The sequence below is a fragment of the Pleurodeles waltl genome, chromosome 9, assembly GCF_031143425.1.
Source record: "Pleurodeles waltl isolate 20211129_DDA chromosome 9, aPleWal1.hap1.20221129, whole genome shotgun sequence".
NCBI lineage: Eukaryota > Metazoa > Chordata > Amphibia > Caudata > Salamandridae > Pleurodeles > Pleurodeles waltl.
The window spans coordinates 228165507-228184323 of NC_090448.1; the positions used below are offsets into that span (position 1 = coordinate 228165507).

Genomic DNA, 18817 nt, shown 5'->3' on the forward strand with positions numbered 1-18817 from the left:
TCCCTGAAGTCACGTGATACGAAGCGGAGGCATGGTCCCCACATTCTTTCGGAATGTGGCATTGAACATTCGAGGGAAGCAGTGGGTTTTCCATAGCAATGGTATCCTATAGTTTATGTTGCAAATCTGTGTGGGCAGGTGTGATGTCTGTATCCTATTTAAACACAATAACTTGCCTAGCAGCACATAGGGCTAGTGGTATTGCTTTACTTCTGTCAGAGTGGGTATGTCAGCTGGTTCAGAAGACCTAGGAGTGTATAGCTAGGGAAGCGGGGGATCTCCGGCTCGAGGATTGCATCATTGTCATTGAGCATGTCCTCCCAGTATCTCTTGAGTTTGGGTAATCTCCAAAGTAAGTGAATGAGTCTGCCTGTATGCCCGCAGTTCAGCCAGCAGGTGTATGGGTTTCCATTTGGCAAGTCTGCGGGAGTGAAGTACCAATAGTGGATGGTTTTCAATAAGGATTCTTTCCCTTTGGCATTAAGGGAGGAGATGCGAATTCCTTGGAGGAGGTCCGCTCTTCTGTAGGTGTGAAAGTGTGCTCCAGTTTAGTTTCCAAAAACCTTTGGGTTTGAGAAAGCTAGTATCTCTGGGGGCATTTAAAAATCTGTAAATATTGGAAAGCAAATGCTTATCATAAGATTTGGTGAGCAGCCTCTTTTCTAATAGTCAGCAGTCTGGAGGCATGAGGGCAGATAGAGGGTTGGATGACCCAGTGTCTGACTGCAGTATTGTGCCACTGTTCGGTGCCTGGCAGCCTTAGTTAGTTTGGAAGTGTGGAAAATTAAGTATCCACTTGTGGTCGTAGAGATCGGCGATTTATTTGCAGTAGGCTGCTTGCCATTCGTGGAACTCAGGGCAGATGAAAGCTAGGGGAACTCTGGGTTTTTCATTATAGGTGTGAGAGGAGAGAGAGAGGATTGGCTAGGACTTTTGTTACCATAACCAAGGGCGTGGTGAAGCACCTGCTGTACCAGCTTAAATGTGGGTGCTGATTAATTTGTTTTATGGCCCTTTTTAACTTTAATCTTTGGCTCACAAGTCATCCCAAGTCAGAAACAGACACAAACAAATGTTTCATTAATAAACTACAATAACATAGCTATGAGGTGGGAATGAAAGGTCCCATATCATAGCCATGGAAAAAAGCCTAAAACGGTGACAGAAAAAAAAATCATTAAAAAGGCAAAGATTAAATAAATTAAAGGCAAATGAAGTGAAAGTACAAAGAAAACAAAGTAGAATACAAATAATGAAGAAAGAAAAGAAAAAGAAGCATGATGTAAAGGAGAGTGGAAAAAACACAAAAAATAAGCAAAAAAGTTGAAAGGGAAGAATGAAGGAAAAGAAAGAAGGGTGGAAAGGAAGTAGTAGGAAAATGTAAAAAAAAAAGAAAAATAGAAGGAAAGAAAGAGAGAAGGAAAGCAGCAAATATAATGAAATAGAAAAAATAAAATGTTAGCTAAAGAACAAGTTATTTACCTTCCGTAATGCATTATCTGGTAGAGACAGAGGGGGTTATTCTAACTTTGGAGGAGTGTTAATCCGTCCCAAAAGTGACGGTAAAGTGACGGATATACCACCAGCCGTATTACGAGTTCCATAGGATATAATGGACTCGTAATACGGCTGGTGGTAAATCCGTCACTTTTCCGTCACTTTTGGGACGGATTAACACCTCCTCCAAAGTTAGAATAACCCCCAATATCTAGGTGCAGATTCCTTACCCTTTGAATTTCCCGGGCATCAGACTGGACCCATAAGATTTTTGCGTAAGCAGCACCACTGCACGCTATCAGGTGGCTTCGTTCAGTTCTGCGCCGTGCAGTCGGTGTCGTCGGCACTGAAAGTGACATTGTGGTCACCTATATAGGCGTGTGGACATCAGTTACTGTTCACGATTTTCCACGCCAGCAGCGGAGAGCCATGAAGTGAACTGACAAATGTGTGTCCAAATTAGGGCCCTGAAAGAGAGCATCCCTAACCCTAGAAATTGGTCCATAAAGTGGGGATGTATGGGTGGTTCTGTGAGGAATCTTCAGCTAGATATTGTCTCTACCAGATAATGCGTTGCCGAAGGTAAGTAACCTGTTAATGTGATAGAGACTAGCCGCAGATTCCTTACATTTGAATAGATACCCAACCTGGCATTCGGCTGCGGACACATTTTCTATACTAAGACATTCTCTAGGACCGAATAGGCGAAATGCCCGTCCCAGCGGACCTGACTGTCCAGGCAGTAGTGTAAGCTAATGTGTGCAGATATGCCCACATTACTGCCTGGCAGATATCCATGAATAGGAATTCCACGAGCCAACGCCATGGTCGCAGCTTTTCCCTTGGTGGAATGGCCTGTACAAAGTTTTTTAGCCAAGGCATAGCAGATCTTGATACAGAGAATAACCAATCTCGAAAATTTTTGTTTTTGATCTTCCCGACCTTTTGTGTGATCAAGGTAGAAGGACAACACTCTTTTTGGGTCCAGAGGGTGGAGTTGCTCCTCCTCTTTAGAGAGATGTGGAGGAGCATAAATGGTGGGCAGGGTGTGAGACTGTCACCAATGAATGGGATCACCACTTTCGGAAGGAATGAGGCCCTGGTGTGAAGCCCCACTTTGTAAGAAAAGACAAATAGATAGGGAGGCTTGAATGATGAAGCCTGCAGCTCACTCACCCTCCAGAAAGATGTTATTGCCACTAGGAAGGCTGTCTTAGTTGTAAGCATTCGGAGGGGAAAATTCAGCAATGGCTCCAAGGGGGCACACATGACATAAGTGAGAACCAGATTCAGGTCCCACTGAGACATGATAAACGGCGAAGCGGGAAACATATGTACAAGCCCTTTGAGAAACCTATTTTCAGTAGGGTACTTAAATAAAGAGGGTCGGTCAGGCAGCCATAGGAAGATAGACAGAGCAGAAAGATTACCCTTAAGAGTACACAGAGAAGAGCTCTGCTAGGTAAGGGTAAGAATGAAGCAAATAATATCAGAAAGAGACACAGAAAGAGGGTCGGATAGACTGTTTCGGTACACTATTTTACACATTTCTGCCAATGGCAGGCATACACTATCATGGTGGAGGGACGCCTGCTGCCAAGATAACGTCACAGACTTTGGGAGGAAGGTCAAAATCTATCAACTGTCACCACTCAATCTCCATGCAAAGAGGCGGAGAGTTGACAGGTTCAGGTGGAGGACCCTACCCTGCTGCTGCAACAGAAGATCCTCCCACAAGAATGACATGGGCTCGGTCATTCCTGATCTTCTTGAGAACTCTGGGCAGAAGTGGTATGGGTGGAAAGTAGTACAGGAGGCCTGAACTCCACTCTAGACAAAAAGCATCTCTGAGCAATAGCCGCCTTGGAAGCTCCAACGTGCAAAACTGCTGACATTACGCCTTCACGTCAGAGGCGAACTGGTCTAACTAAGGCTTTCCCCACTGCTGAAGTGCCCTTGCGCCACCACTGAATGGAGACGCCACTCGTGATCCGCTAGGCATCGATGGCTGAGTTTCTCCGTCCTGGCGTTCAGAGAATCAGCCAGGTGTTGAACCACCAGGGTTATGCCCTGCTGTTCCAGCCTGGTCCAAAGTCTCAGGGCCTCTTGGCAAAGGGTCCACGATCCCACCCTGCCCTGCTTGTTGCAGTACCACATTGCAGTGGTGTTGTCCGTGGACACTTGCACTAACTTCCCCTTGACAAAGGCAAGAAATAGTTTCAGTGCTAGCCGGATTGCATGGAGCTCCAGCAAGATGATGTGGCGTCTGAATTCTTGACCTCTCACAGAGGACCTTCCCATCCGTCACTACCGTCAGATCTCGTTGGGGAAGGAAGAGGAGTCTTCCTTAGAGCCAATCTTGGCTCATCAACCAACTCTACAGGCCTTTTGTAGTTCCCTCCGAGATCTGGACCATGTTGGAGAGATTCCTGTGATGCTGCGCCCACTGGAACTTCAGGTCCCACTGCAGAGTCTGCATATGCCATCTGGCAAGACGGCTCGTGCATCCTCCGGAACTTGTGGCAGCACCTGCACAACCTTATACCACAGGGTATGGGCATAACAGCCCAAAAGGCATGTGGTTTTCACTGACCACAATGCAAGACTGGTGGAAGAAAACATCTTTTTCCCGAGTATTCCCAGCGTTTTGGATTCCCTGTCTGGCGGGGTCAGCAGGGAACGCGCCATGGAAAGTTAAGGCTTGGAATACCAAGCCCTCAGGGGTGGGGTGTTGGATTACCTAGGGCAGGTTCGATGGCAGCGGGCAATTGTCCTAGTCACAGGAGCCCATGTGCTGTTCTTGAACCAAATTCTCAGCAGGACATCCGTCAGTGCTTGGTTGAAGGACAATAGGGGTTCACATGAGGCAGCCCCAGGCTGAAGCACTTCCGTCAAGAAGTTAGTCTTGACCACCACAGAGAGAAGTTCAAGGTCAAGGACTTCCGCTGCCCTCTTCACCACCATTGCTTAGGGTGCTCTCTCCTCTGTAGCCACAATGAGGGAAGAGAGCAAACCAATATCTGGAAATGTGTCCAGTCCACTGTCCACTCTTAGTTCCTCATACCAGTCCACACATGTTGGGGTGTATTCTAAAGGGTTCAGTGACCCCTAGGGGGAGGCACAGAGTAGAACCTGGCAACGGATGCGCAAAACCATGCCTGGAACACTGATAATCCAAACTTGCTGCGTCGGATGACAAACGAGAAGTCGAAGACCTCTTTGACTTCTTCCATTTCTTGTGCCTCTTCCCTGAATGTCCCAAGGACTCTGTGTGAGAGAGAGAGAGGGGTCTTAGGGCTCCTGGAGTGGACCCATGACCTTCATCTCGATCAGGACTGAGACCTCCTAGGAGTCACTCTAACTGGGGTCGATTACCTGGATGCAAGCAGCTTTTAGGATCACTCACGTAAAGCTTTCGGTGCCATGGTCCGGCAGTCCGAGCACAACTTCAAGTAGTGGTTGCGCTCAAGACACCATAAGCACACAAGATGTGGGTCTGTTACCAACAAGGTGCGATGACAGGCACCACACAGCTTAATCCCTTCCTTATGAGATGTCATCCTTGACACACTTCAAAAACCGTCAACAGCATATTGAGAAAAGCCTGTCAAAAGGAGACAGAGGAGTAGCTCTTCACCAGATCAGCACTAACTGGAATGGAAAGAAAACAACTGATGTCCTAGTGCCTCGTGGTGCCTATATAGGTGACCATGATGTCATCTCCCACAAAAATGAGACGTGGAGCTGAACCAAGCCACCTGACAGTGCTCACAGTTACTGCTCACGCAAAAATCTTCTGGATCCAGTCTGACGCCTGGGAAATTCAAAGGTACATAGGAAGGGCAATGGAAGGAAATAAGAGAAAGAAAGAATTAACACATGAAAGGTATGAATGAATGACAGTAGCATGATAAGTATAAAGGATTAAGAAGAATAGAAAGGTAGAATAATGGAGAGATGAAGTAGAGAAGAACAGAATAACGCAAAAATAGAAAGAAAGAACGAAATACAAAAATAAAAGAAAAATAAGAAAGAAGCATAAAAGGAAAGAGAGAAGATGACAAGGATTAAAAAATAAATGAGAAAAATAAGACAGTATTGGTATAGGCGTAGTTTGGGGCCTAAGTCCTTTAAAATCATGCTGCAGTATCCATCATTTTGCAAACGTTGGTGCTATTTTATGACCAGGGCACCCCTGGCATTTCATAGGAAGGTTAGGATGGCTCACTCTGCTCAGACATTTAATGCTATGTATTGTTGAAAGCGTTTCTGGCTATTCCCAGGGCCATAAATCTGTTCCAGCCTACTATGGTCACCCAAGCGATGGGTGAAATGTAAACCCCAGCCAGACAGTGCTTTTTGCAGAGCATTGGTATCTTCTAGATGTGCACCCCTGCTATGGTTAGGTCAAATAAAGCACTAATTTTTTTCTGTAAGTGGTTTATTCCGTTCAACCAAGTATCAAAATTAGTCTGCTAGGTAGTAGTGGGTGAGGTGTGGGACATCAAAGCCGCCATCAGCCATGGACAGGTACGCCTGTTTTCTGGCCATGCAGAGTTGCTTTCCTTCCCAACTGTAGATTTCTAGTATGTGAGCTTATTCAGTGCTAGTTGGGCAGACTCAAGGGAAGAGTCTACAGTGTATACAGTATTTTGGGTAATAAGGTCATGATTATTGCTGCAATCTGTCCTGTCCAAGAGAGACCTCCTGCTGCCCATCTTTGCAGATCTGTGCATGCTGTTGCAGGAAAGTCTGTGTAGTTAAGCTTCAATGCCTCTTGCAGCATAGGGAGTATTGTGATGCCCAGGTAGGACACCCCACTTTCTGTCCAGGGAAAAATAACAGGTTCTCCAATTGGGCCTCTTCTTTCTGAGATATGGTTAGATTGAGAGCCTACATTTTTTGGATGTTCATTTTGAAACCCAAGACCTTTCTAAAGGTCACAAGATTGCTCATGAGAGCAGGGAGTGTGGACTGAGGTTGTGCGAGGCAGAACATAATGTCATCGGCTTATAGAGCTATTTTATGTTCTTGGGAAACAAAGGGGAATGCACTCATCTGATGCATTTGGCCTCACTCTCTCAGTGAACGGCTCCATATACAGTGCAAAGAAAAGGGGAGATAAAAGGCAGCCTTGATGAGCTCCCATTGCTATTGAGAATGGCCTGGGGGTAAAGCCATTCACCCTCACCTGAACAGTGGGGTTGGTATGACTATGTATTTAGACAGTGATGTGATGCACTTCTTCTGCTAGCTTTAACTGATTTCTTGGGTGTGGCCTGACAACAGAGCTGTCTGTAATACTATCACCAAACATTTAACATATACATAGACTGGGCATTGGCTCCACCAAGTGGAGTATTTCTCTCTCATTTCATGCTATTGTTGTCATATTATTCTGCATCCTGTGGACTGCTTATATCTTAATGCAGTAGGGATTATTTTAAATCTCAAAGTACACTGAATCCTCCAACACTAAATTATTTATCACATAATTGCATTGTGTATAGACAGATTCTTTCCACTGTAGTGGGTTTTAATGTTTTTGTAAGATCAGAACTCAAGACAGACCTATTGGCCTTGCCAATGCATGTTTACTATGGTAGCTCAATGTGTCACATCTACTCATTCTTGTAGACATAATAATTAAACTTGAAGCACATGTCATTAAAGTCAGTTCTTAGAGTACAGGTTCTCAACCTAAGGTTTGCTTTAAAATCAGCTTTAAAGTAGTAAAAGCTGATCAAGAGATCTTTGTCTATGTAGGGCCCTGCTTACCTTTTACAAATTCACCTTTGTTGCGCCATCTGAGCATTTGCTTTGTAATCTTGTGCTCTTTCTGTGGTAGCTAAAGAGATCATGGCGTACAGTTTAGTGATGTCTATATCATCACACCAAACCCATTTAGAAATCCACGAAATGGAATCCCCGCTCCTCACAGGATATCGGAGTATGATCTGTCTATAATATGAGGATCACCAGGAAACAGGGGATCACCAAAGGCAAACCCCATCATGACCCAGACCTCCTGGAAGAGCTCCAAATCAACCTATCCACTTCTACATAGTAACATTCAGTTACACTGAGGAGACACTGGTTTGCATACCTCTTTCTGATGGCAAATATTAGTGACCAAGCTGTTTGGCTTCTTACCCAAGTGATTACCTCTTTTGCAAGATGATATTGTCAACGTTTGGTCTATGAGTCTAATATTATTGAGAATCCTACTGCACATAACAACCTGCTTTCAGTTTGAAGTTCATCTCCCCATTGCCTCTCTTCAATTTTTAAGACAGCTTGGTCAAAATGTATTTCATAAAATCTCACCATACAAACCTATCACAACTTATGAGGCTTCTTCCAATTTCTTTTAGCAGACTTCACTGGGCAGCCTGTGTTTTGAATCCCTACACATACTTATCACAATATACATGCTTATATCATTACAATCTGCAAACATCTCACACAATACTAGTTGTGTTAATAGCTGCACTGTGCCTTGAATTGTTTTCCTTATATACCAATGGCAGCATTAACGTTTCAAAAGTTTATAATAAACAGCTGTTTTTTTCATAGACCAGCAATGCCATTGGGAGGGAGAGACATGGGAGGATTCACAAAGCAAGAATCTATTGGCAAAAAGTAAGATGGATTTGGTCAGAATAATTGTATGTGATGAAGGGTGGCCAGATTGTAAATGAGGTTGGATGCAGGACGTTGCTGAGCTTTGGGAGCAAAAGTTGACTAGGGCTGAGGAGGAAAAAGTGGTTAGGCCTGGAAAGTAATGTGTGGTAGAGCGGAGGTACAGGTTGAGATTGTGGAACATGAAAAGTCTTATGTTTTAGGGGAAGAAGCCTGATTTCTGGGGGAAAGATGAAGCTGAACTTGGACCATATACACAGTTAACATGGAGAATGGAAAGAGGCTGTTGAGTCACATGTAGATTAGATAGAATGTAGTTGCAATATTTTACCTAATGACTTCCTGTATCAACACTGTGTTCATAGATTCTTCATACATGACTGGATACTTGATCATTACGTCTTGTACATCAATAGGTTTTGGTGTCTTGGTCAGGATATTCACAGAGATCTCTTCGACCATCTAAAAGACAGTGTGCAGACAGAACATAGAAGTGAGCATTCTACACAGAGACAAAGATGAAATTCCAACAAGACAAGATGATAGACTGCCATATGCAATCTTTTTCACACCCATATTCATGTAATATTTTGTTGATGATTCTCATTGAGGGTTCTTCAGTTTTGTTTCATAGAGGGGTATCTGGAGGAAACTGTATCTGGACAATATAGTAGACTTGCCAAGCATATCTAAGAAAAAATTAGCTGAAGAACATCGGAAGAACACATTACTTAAATAACTTCTATTTGCAGAAAATTGCTGACGAATGGCGCTTTTGCAAATGCTTGTAGGAGATTCTTCTGCTACAAAATATCCACTGCCTAAATGGGTATTGAAGCATAATGCACTTCTTTTTGAGACACTTCTAACTTTTTTCTTTGAGCAAGTGCAGACCAAATCTAGAACAGTAACGCAGATGGCCTTTCATACACCATAAACGCTCTAGCCCCGTGGTTGAACTGTGCGGTCCCTGGGACATACCTCCTCTCTCCCCCTGCCTCCGGTAGAGGAAGTCTTAGGCTGGAGTTGAATGATGGAGTTGAGCAGTGCAAAGGTCTCATTCTGGGCAAATGTGATGTTAGCATTGTCATGGAGTCCAAAAATCTCAGGCATATCATTTATTGGCAGACTTCTTATGTACTGTAGGTAACCCTGTAAAAGAAACAATTGAAGAAACAGTGAGGAATGCAGCTGGATTTGTAAAGAGACAAAGTAGTCAAATAAAGGGGAGGGAGAAAACATGTAACAGAGAGGAAAGAACCCTGCCAGTCAAGATGAAAACAAGCAACAGAACTGCAGTAGGATGGCTTGTGGATAGGTGTGGGTGGGTTTGACATGGTGGCGAATGGGCAATTGGATTGGAAAAGGGATGAGAGAAAAAGTGGGGTTATAAAACTAGAAGAATCGATTTACATTCAGATCATATGAAGTGCTGATCTGCTTGTAGATGCCAGACTCTGAGTATATAAAATCTTCTTTCAGGACATCAGGTTGATAGAAATCTGCTAGAATATTTAGAATACAGCGCCGGTCCCAATCATCTGTCACGCGCCCTCCGTAGTTAATCTCCCCAGCGGTGTATTTCAAAACCTAATAGAGGGGAAAAAGGAAAGAATCTTACTTAAAGGCATTTCGCAGTCCATTCCTTGTTGGTTTGTATTCTCAAACAGCTTAAAGTTGTTCACATGTCACCTCATACCTTGTAGGGAATGTCTGCATACTCATCTAGAAACATCTTCAACTGGCTAATGCAGATGCGTAAGTCTCCATCAGTGAACTCGTAGGGTATGTTGAAGCCCAGAGGACCAAACTTCCTTCGTTCTAGAGTGTTCCCATGGAAAAGGCAGAGCGATAGGAGCAGGGATTTGAATTCAAGAACCTGAAAGACAAAGTAACATCAGTGTGAGTGTGGTTGGGACTCATATCAGTAGAAACATTAAACCTTGAGATTTCTATTTGGTCTTACATTTGGGGTAAAGAACACATTTAGTTCCCAAAAAATTGACCTAGCTTTAAGTGATAGGGATTTGTACTATATTCATGATGAATTGTCTCTTCTCTGAATGTTTGCCCATTCAAAGCGGGCAAGTTAATTGGAATCTTTAGAGGGACTCAATAGTCAGTTTACATAACTTAGGGCAATATTTTTGCATTAAATTGCTGCACTGTCATCAATCAAAGCACAAACCCATGACCTTATCTTGTGGCATAATTCAATCTGTGTTAGGTCTGCTCACAAAGTAAATATTAGATTTATATTCCTACAATTTGGCATTTGAGATGGCATAGATGACCCTAAATCTAATACATTTATTGCACATAGGTGGAGGCACATTTAGGTGAGGGAATTTTGCAGAGGAACATAATTCCATTGCAATAAGTTATATTAGTTAATTGGACTGAACAACAACTAAAATAGGCATTTTATTTGGAAGCAATATTTTCATTGAGACCATTTACAGAATTTTTAAAGAATGACTCTGCTCTGAGTGTTCATACTTGACTTTGGTTACTAAATTAACCTGGCCCATACTTTATGTAAAAAGTGTCATATGAAGGGTAGACTTCCTCCGAGTGTTACAAAAATCAATTGAAAACTCCTTCATTGGGAAAAGTCCCACAAAACCTCACTTGATATTCATATGTTTCACCAACAGTGGACTTCAAGCATACAAAGTTTCTACACAAATTAGATAATACAAAGAATCTCTGAGTCTTGAGTTAGAATGGGGTTGTCTCCCATCTCTTATTAGTGTGATGTGGATACCATTGGTAGGTAGAAATCAGATTTGATAGTTCTATGTCTTCTACAGTAGCTCACATTAACTACTACCCTTTGTATAAAGGTTTATGTACCCAGTAGAAATTGCATTTTTCTTAGCTATTGCCATCTCACTAAGTAGTGTCAGAGCTTCAATACAGAAATTGTCAATTTCCAGCACACATTTGCTCTTTTGTGACGTCATTCTGAATATTGGTGCATACATAGTGAAACACATTTTTGGCACTGAATATAACATTTCTCTACAAGTTATTTTGATCACGTTCAGAGGTCTGGTAATCTCCCTCTCATAATCAGAAAGGTTACTATTTGTCATATTTATTAACACTATGTTGAAGAACATTGGCACATGTTGGAAAGTGGTAGGAGTTAAGTAACTTTATTGGTTTGTGAAGCGTTGGAGATTCCACTTCTTCATTGGATGTCTAATGCTCTCCTTTAATAATTTGTTGATGCTATAGAGATTCATATACCACTAGGGGTTAATAATTTGTGATTCGTAAGACAGAGGATGTGCTCTTGACATTGTCATCTGTTATCTGGTGACAATTGTTCATTACATTGAAAACTCAGCAAAAGATTTTCAGTGGACAATACGAAGCTCCAAATCCACCAATGTACCATAATATCTTTCCTATGTGCTATAATAATGAATTAGCCTAGCTGAATCAGCATACATTACAAAGGTCACTGTGATTGAACCTGGTCTTCAGTACAACAATCAGAGATGACAATCCTTCTCCACAAGGAAGATGGAAGTTGTGCCCCAGTAATCTCACCTTCGAGCAGGTGTTTATAAAATCGTCACTCAGGCTCAGGTAAGTCTTCAGCAAGTTGGCCTTCACTCCCCGCGGAGGCTCAATGGTCATCTTTGAACTGTTTTGAAGGATAGATACTGGAAAGCGGTTACTGGGTAAGCTAGTAAGCCAGAGGCGAAAATCCCTATGCACCTGGAAACAGAGATACAGGAATAGAAAATATAAGCATGACACAATAAAAAGGGTAACTAAAAATGTCAGTTCTCTTTATTAGTTCATTAGTTGATAACTGTGCTGTAAAAATAATGAAATGTTTGTTTACAGTCCCCATCCTTAAGCTTGTTCAGCAGCAAGCATATTTATATTTCTGTAATTTCATGTGTTCTATAAATTCATATGTGTACTCTTTGAGCTCCATAAGGATAAGTTACTTACCTGTAAATCCTAGTTCTCTTCCAGGGGTATCCTCATCAAAGTCATAAACATTGAATATTCCCGCCCTTGTGCGGGGACCCCGGAGCATATATATAAAATACATACATATTATCATGTGTAAAACAGCAATGCAGGCTATAATCATAAATAGGCTAAAATGCTTTATTTCTATGCAAGTTTTTTTTTATTTTTTTTTTTATATTATAAAATCACAATAGATCATAAATATCTACCTAAGCCCCCAAAAACTGGACTTAGGGAAGTAAACAGCAGTAAATAGCAGAGAAAAATAGAAAAAACTACATTGAAAAACAATGAAGCATTCTTAGCCAATAGGCTGCATGCAGGTTAACACAGGAGAACCATAAAAACTTTGGCACCGTGCCTTTAAGACCCTGAGCACCTCCAGTATCCCACCATGCCTCAGGGGTGAAGGGAAGGTGACAGTTGGTTCACAGTTAGGTCAGTACTTTTTTACGGTGACAATCTGTGTAACTGATCAGAAAGATAATCTGTCCTGCACTTCCAGGAGACTTGAGTCCGGGGAGGAGGGTGGGTTGTTTATGACTTTGATGAGGATACCCCTGGAAGAGAACTAGGATTTACAGGTAAGTAACTTATCCTTCTCTTCCAGGGGATCCTCATCAATAGTCATAAACATTGAATAGATTAGCAAGCCCATCCCTAAACTCTGCGGACTGTCTGAAAGAAGTGCAGGAAAAGATATATATTCATGCAAATAGATTTCTAAGAGAGGCCTGCCCCACCTGGGCATCCGCTCTTGCATCCGAGTCTAAACAGTAATGCTTAGTAAAGGTATGCACAGACTTCCATGTAGCAGCCTTACAAATCTCGGAAATTGGTACATTGTTAAGGAGGGCAGCAGTAGCCGCTTTTCCCCTTGTGGAATGCGCTTTTGGCCTAGCCAGTAATCTCTTATTAGCCAGTTGGTAAGAGTTAACAATACAAGACACAATCCATCTTGATATCGTTCGTTTAGACGCTGCCTTTCCTGTTCTTAAATGACCATAATTTAGAAACAAATGGTTAGAATGTCTAATCGGTTTTGTTTTGTCCAAATAGAATTTCAGCACTCTTTTCAAGTCTAAAGAGTGCAATGCTTTCTCAGCCGGAGTCTCCGGCTTGGGAAAGAAAGTCGGTAAAGATATAGTCTGATTGATATGGAATTCTGACACCACCTTCGGAAGGAAAGATGGGTGAGTTCGCAGAACCACTCTATTATCGTGAAAAACCGTGTACGGTTCTCTGCAAGACAGAGCCTGAATTTCGCTGACCCTCCTCGCTGAAGTAATGGCCACCAAAAAAGCCGTCTTCCAAGTAAGGTGCTGTAAAGAGGCCTTGTGGATAGGTTCAAAAGGAGGGCCCATAAGTTTTGACAGGACTACATTCAGTTCCCATGGGGGAGAAGGTCTCCGAATGGGAGGAAAAACCTTTTTCAAGCCTTCTAAAAAATCCTTGACTACAGGTATCGTAAAGAAGGATTCCTGAGAAGGCGACTTACGATACGCTGTAATTGCAGACAAATGAACCTTAATAGAAGATACCTGCAGACCAGACTTCGCCAGATGAAGTAAATAGGACAGTATGACGTCCTCCTGAGCTCGTATGGGATTTATACCTTGTTGAGAGCACCAGATGTAAAATCTCTTCCACTTAAAAGCGTAAGAACGCCGCGTGGAAGGTCGTTTTGACTCTTTCAAGATGCTCATGCACTCCTGTGAGAGCCCTAGGTGCCCATACTGTAGGAATTCAGGAGCCATGCTGTCAAGCTCAGAGAGGGAAGGTTGGGATGTAGGATTCTGCCTTCCATTCTGCTCAGGAGATCCGGTCTGCACGGCAACCTCCTGTGAGGTCTTTCCGATAAGTTGAGTAGGTCCGTGTACCAGAATTGGCGGGGCCATTGTGGCGCTATCAGAATCATTCTGGTTCTGGAGTTGTAAAATTTGTTGATTACTGCCGGTATGAGGGGAATCGGTGGAAAGGCGTAGAGAAATGTCCCTGACCAGTTGATCAACAGGGCATTCCCTTGAGATCCCGGACGGCAGAACCTGGATGCGAAGTCTGGGCATTTCTTGTTTGTTTCGTCTGCAAAGAGATCCAACTGGGGTCGACCCCATTGACCGAAGATGTCCTCGACGACTTCGTCGTGTAGGACCCAGTCGTGCGCGTCTTCCAGATGTCTGCTCAGGAAATCTGCCTCTACGTTTTGCTGACCTGACAGGTGTACCGCTGTGATAGACATTCCCCTGGCCAGGAGCCAATGCCATATCGTTTGGGATTCTCGAGACAGAGGTAGTGATCTTATTCCCCCCTGTTTGTTCAGGTAATACATTGTGGTTGTATTGTCTGTCTGAATTAGGATAGATTTCCCCTGAACCAATGGAGAGAAAGATTTGAGAGCCAGATGGACTGCTCTGAGTTCCAGTAGATTTATGTGATAGTTCTTTTCCTTGTCGGACCACAGACCCTGAGCTTGGAAGGAACCCAGATGAGCACCCCAACCCTGAAGAGACGCATCCGTTACCAGAGTGTCGACTGGAATTGTCTGGTGAAACGGAGAACCTATCGACAGGTGAGGTCTGTGCATCCACCATTGTAGTGATTGAAAAGCCACTGCTGGTAGTCGAACTCTGTCCTCCCAGTGACCAGTCTTTTGGCTCCAATTGTTCTCTAATGCCTCCTGAAGGGGCCTCATGCGTAGCCTGGCATTCGGGACAATGAAGATGCATGAAGCCATGGAGCCCAGAAGTGATGTCACCTGACGAGCTGTAGGTGCATCGGCTGTTAATAGTTGTTGACACTTCCTGTGGATTGATAAAAGTCGTTCCTCCGAAGGATACACTCTTTGGAGCTCTGTGTTTAGTATCGCTCCCAGGTAGTGGAGGTTTTCTGTTGGAATCAAGGTTGACTTGTCGTGGTTGATTTGAAGACCTAGAGACTCGAAAGTTCTTAGAACGATATCTCGATGTTTTCTCGCCTGATCCGGAGATGAGGCCTTCACTAGCCAGTCGTCCAGGTAGGGGTAGACGAATATTTTTTGTCTTCGAAGGTGTGCCGCTACCACTGCTACACATTTTGAAAAGACTCGGGGTGCAGACTTCAGGCCGAATGGAAGGACTCTGAATTGGTAGTGCTGTGACGCTATCTGGAAACGTAAAAATTTCCGATGTTTGGTTGCTATTGGGATGTGAAAATATGCATCCTGTAGGTCGATGGAGCACATCCAGTCTCCCTGATGCAGTTGCGGGACAATCTGGTGAAGGGCTAGCATCCTGAACTTTTATTTTCTTATGTACTTGTTCAGGAGCCGTAAGTCCAGAATTGGCCTGAAGAGGCCCTGTTGACCTTTTTTCGCCACCAGAAAGTAACGGGAGTACACCCCTTTTCCTTTTTGTGCCGGAGGAACCTTTTCTACAGCTTTCTTTTGTAGGAGTGCGAGAACTTCCTTGCGTAGCAGGCTGAGATGAGAAGGAAAACACCTTGCTGGCGGCAAGTGTGGAGGAGGTTTTTTGAAAAGGAGAGAATAGCCATGTTCGACAATATTGAGCACCCATTTGTCTTTTGTGATGGAGTGCCACTCGCGAAGATGATGCGTAACACTTCCCCCCACCGGAGTGGTGCACAGTGCTGAGGGAAGCAATGCCTCATTGCTTTGATGGTGTCTTTGCTGTAGACTGTTGAGGTCTACTTGACCCTCGGTCTCTTGTGGGTCTACGTGCCTGAAACAGGGGACGTCCCTGTCGTTGTTGTGGCCTCTGAGACCAGTGAGGGGTTTGAATCCTCTGCTGGAATGGTCGTCTGTCATACGGCCTGTACCTCCGCCTGAAGTCTTTTTTACGTTCCAGGCCCACTGCCCTCATCGTGTCGACTTCCGTTTTCATTCAGGCCATCTCTTCATCCGCGTGGGTACCGAACAACGAACTCCCGCTGAATGGGAGGTTCAAAATGCGCTGCTGTGCTTCCTGTTTCAGACCCGTGAGCCGTAGCCAGGAAGACCTAGCGCAGATTCCGCGCGCATATCCATGCGCAGCCAAATCCGCCCCGTCCGCCGCCGCGCTGATGACCTGGTTAGATACTAGGCCCCCCTCCTGCAAGATTTCCTGGAAGTCCTGTCTATCTTCCCTGGGCAACTTTTCTGTAAATCTGTGGAGTGAGTCCCACAGAGAGCGGTCATATCTGCCCAGAAGTGCTGAGGCGCTGGAGACCTTCATAGCAGATGCCGCCGTACCGCACATCTTTCTCCCCAGAGAGTCTAGGTGTCTGCTCTCCTTATCCGGGGGGACTGTGGAAGATGATGCCACAGAGTGTGTTTTTCTGGCTGCGGCTAAGATCACAGAGTCCGGTGGCGGATCCTTCCGCAGGAATAAAGGATCTTGTTCCGGAGCTTTGTATTTCTTTTGAATCATAGCCGGGGCAGACTTGAGAGTGGCTGGAGACAGAAAAGTGTCCATAGTCGGTTGCAGCAAACCCGGTACTAGTGGCAGCAGTTTTCTCAAGACTGATCTGTGTTGTAGGGTCTCAAAGATAACTGAGGATGAGGTGGCCGGCTCCGGTACCTCAATATTTAGCTTCTGCGCTCCCCTTAGAAGAACCTCATTAAAAGTGGTGATATCATCCACCGGGGAAATCCTAGCAGGTGGAGAATCTGTGAGTGTGGGGGAGTAGCGCCCAACAGACGATCCTGAAGAAGACCAAGAAGGTGATCTTCTGCGTGGTGTTCGTGACCTGGTTCTCCTTCGGGAACGGGACCTGCTCCGAGAGGCTGTAGCAGAGTGTGCAGGTCTTGTGGTCGGCTGACGAGAAGCAGAACGAGCCCGTCCTGCTCTAGCTGTAGGCGATGGCGTTCTCGGTAATGAGGCAGTAGGAGAATACATCCTAGAGTATTGTGAATCCGGGGATGCTGCCGGTCTATTCAGGCTCTCTAACCATCTGAGTGATAGAGTGATGGGAGAAACATGCCCCGATGCTCTGGAATGGGATGATGCACTCCTTATAGAGACCACCGGTGAGGGAGCTTTGTCCGCTGGCTCTACTGCCTGTGACACAGCTGAAGGTTGTGTCGACGTCGATTGCATCCTCGACGTCGAAGGTTGCGATGGCTGATCTGTTCTCGACGTCGAAGGTCTTGACGTCGGAGGTCTTGCCGTCGAGTGTCTTGACGCCGATCGCCTATCGCGGGACCTGGACCTACTCGCCGTCGTGTGTCTCGACGTTGAGTGGCGAGTGGTCGACGGCGGATGTTCATGCCGTCGAGGTGTTTTTGGTGTCGTGTCCTTCGACGCCAAGGGGTGAGACGTTCTCGACGGCGAACGGGAGCGCCGGAGATGGCTCGACGCCGAACGGCGGCCTGCCGTCGACGGAGATGTACCCCTGTGTCCATGCTTCGACGTTTTGTCCCTCGACGTCGGTCTGGTCGCCGTCGACGGCGATCTATGCCGGTGAGACGGTGGTGCCGATGACGTCGATGGAGAACAAACAGGCACAATCCTACCTGTCGACGTCGATCGGGCCATTTTTCCTCTCCTGAAGCCCATGTAGCCTGATCTTCTCTCTGTCTTTGAGAGTCCTCCTTGACATGTTCTTACAATACTTGCAGGTGTCAGGACAGTGACTCTGTGGCAGGCAGACAATACACAGAGAGTGTGGGTCTGACTGGGCTTTCTTCTTCCCACAAGAAGGACATTTTACAAAAAGAGATGGCATTTTCTGTCAAAAAAGACTTCCAAACTCAGACAAAAGATGTTATCTGTCGAGTAAACAGGAAAAACACTATTTTTAAGGATTTTTCTGAAGAAAAACTCAGAAAAACTGAGAGCTCAATGCTCCAGGATCCTCTCAGAAGAAGCCGGAAAAAAGAACTGACCTAACTGTGAACCAACTGTCACCTTCCCTTCACCCCTGAGGCATGGTGGGATACTGGAGGTGCTCAGGGTCTTAAAGGCACGGTGCCAAAGTTTTTATGGTTCTCCTGTGTTAACCTGCATGCAGCCTATTGGCTAAGAATGCTTCATTGTTTTTCAATGTAGTTTTTTCTATTTTTCACTGCTATTTACTGCTGTTTACTTCCCTAAGTCCAGTTTTTGGGGGCTTAGGTAGATATTTATGATCTATTGTGATTTTATAATATAAAAAAAAAAAAAAAAAAAAACTTGCATAGAAATAAAGCATTTTAGCCTATTTATGATTATAGCCTGCATTGCTGTTTTACACATGATAATATGTATGTATTTTATATATATGCTCCGGGGTCCCCGCACAAGGGCGGGAATATTCAATGTTTATGACTATTGATGAGGATCCCCTGGAAGAGAAAGAAGTGTTACATACCTGTAGGCATAGTTCTGCATCATGGGAATCTTCATTGACGTCATAATTCCGTGCTGCTTCCACGGACCCCGGAACACCTTCTTTAACATACGTTTAGATTTCATGAAAATGTCTTTCTAGTGTTCATCACTTCAATAATTTTCTTCATAGTCACAGTGTGGACTATCAGCGATGTATTTTCCTTAAAATGCTGTAGCAGCATAGTAGAAATAATAGTGGAAAAGAGTCCTTTTTAATATCTGCCCATTATCATTGAAAAAGGCTGTCCTTGCCATAGACAGCATGAGTGGAAACAACAGCCTGATAGGCTAACACTGCAAGTTTGAAAATATGATCTATACCTTTAAAGACCCTA

The 18817-nt window shown here is 44.3% G+C and overlaps 1 protein-coding gene across 1 annotated transcript in view; it reads right to left on the minus strand.

Annotated features, from left to right (window-relative positions):
* The window catches only part of DNAH1 (dynein axonemal heavy chain 1), an 827745-nt gene that overhangs the window by 60102 nt on the left and 748826 nt on the right, over nucleotides 1–18817 (minus strand). The window contains exons 71-75 of the mRNA XM_069206595.1: nucleotides 11701–11871; nucleotides 9839–10018; nucleotides 9553–9729; nucleotides 9121–9291; nucleotides 8471–8601 (exon numbers count right to left, since the gene is read on the minus strand). Of these exons, the coding sequence (XP_069062696.1) occupies nucleotides 8471–8601; nucleotides 9121–9291; nucleotides 9553–9729; nucleotides 9839–10018; nucleotides 11701–11871 (830 nt within the window). The remainder of the gene's footprint in view (nucleotides 1–8470; nucleotides 8602–9120; nucleotides 9292–9552; nucleotides 9730–9838; nucleotides 10019–11700; nucleotides 11872–18817) is intronic.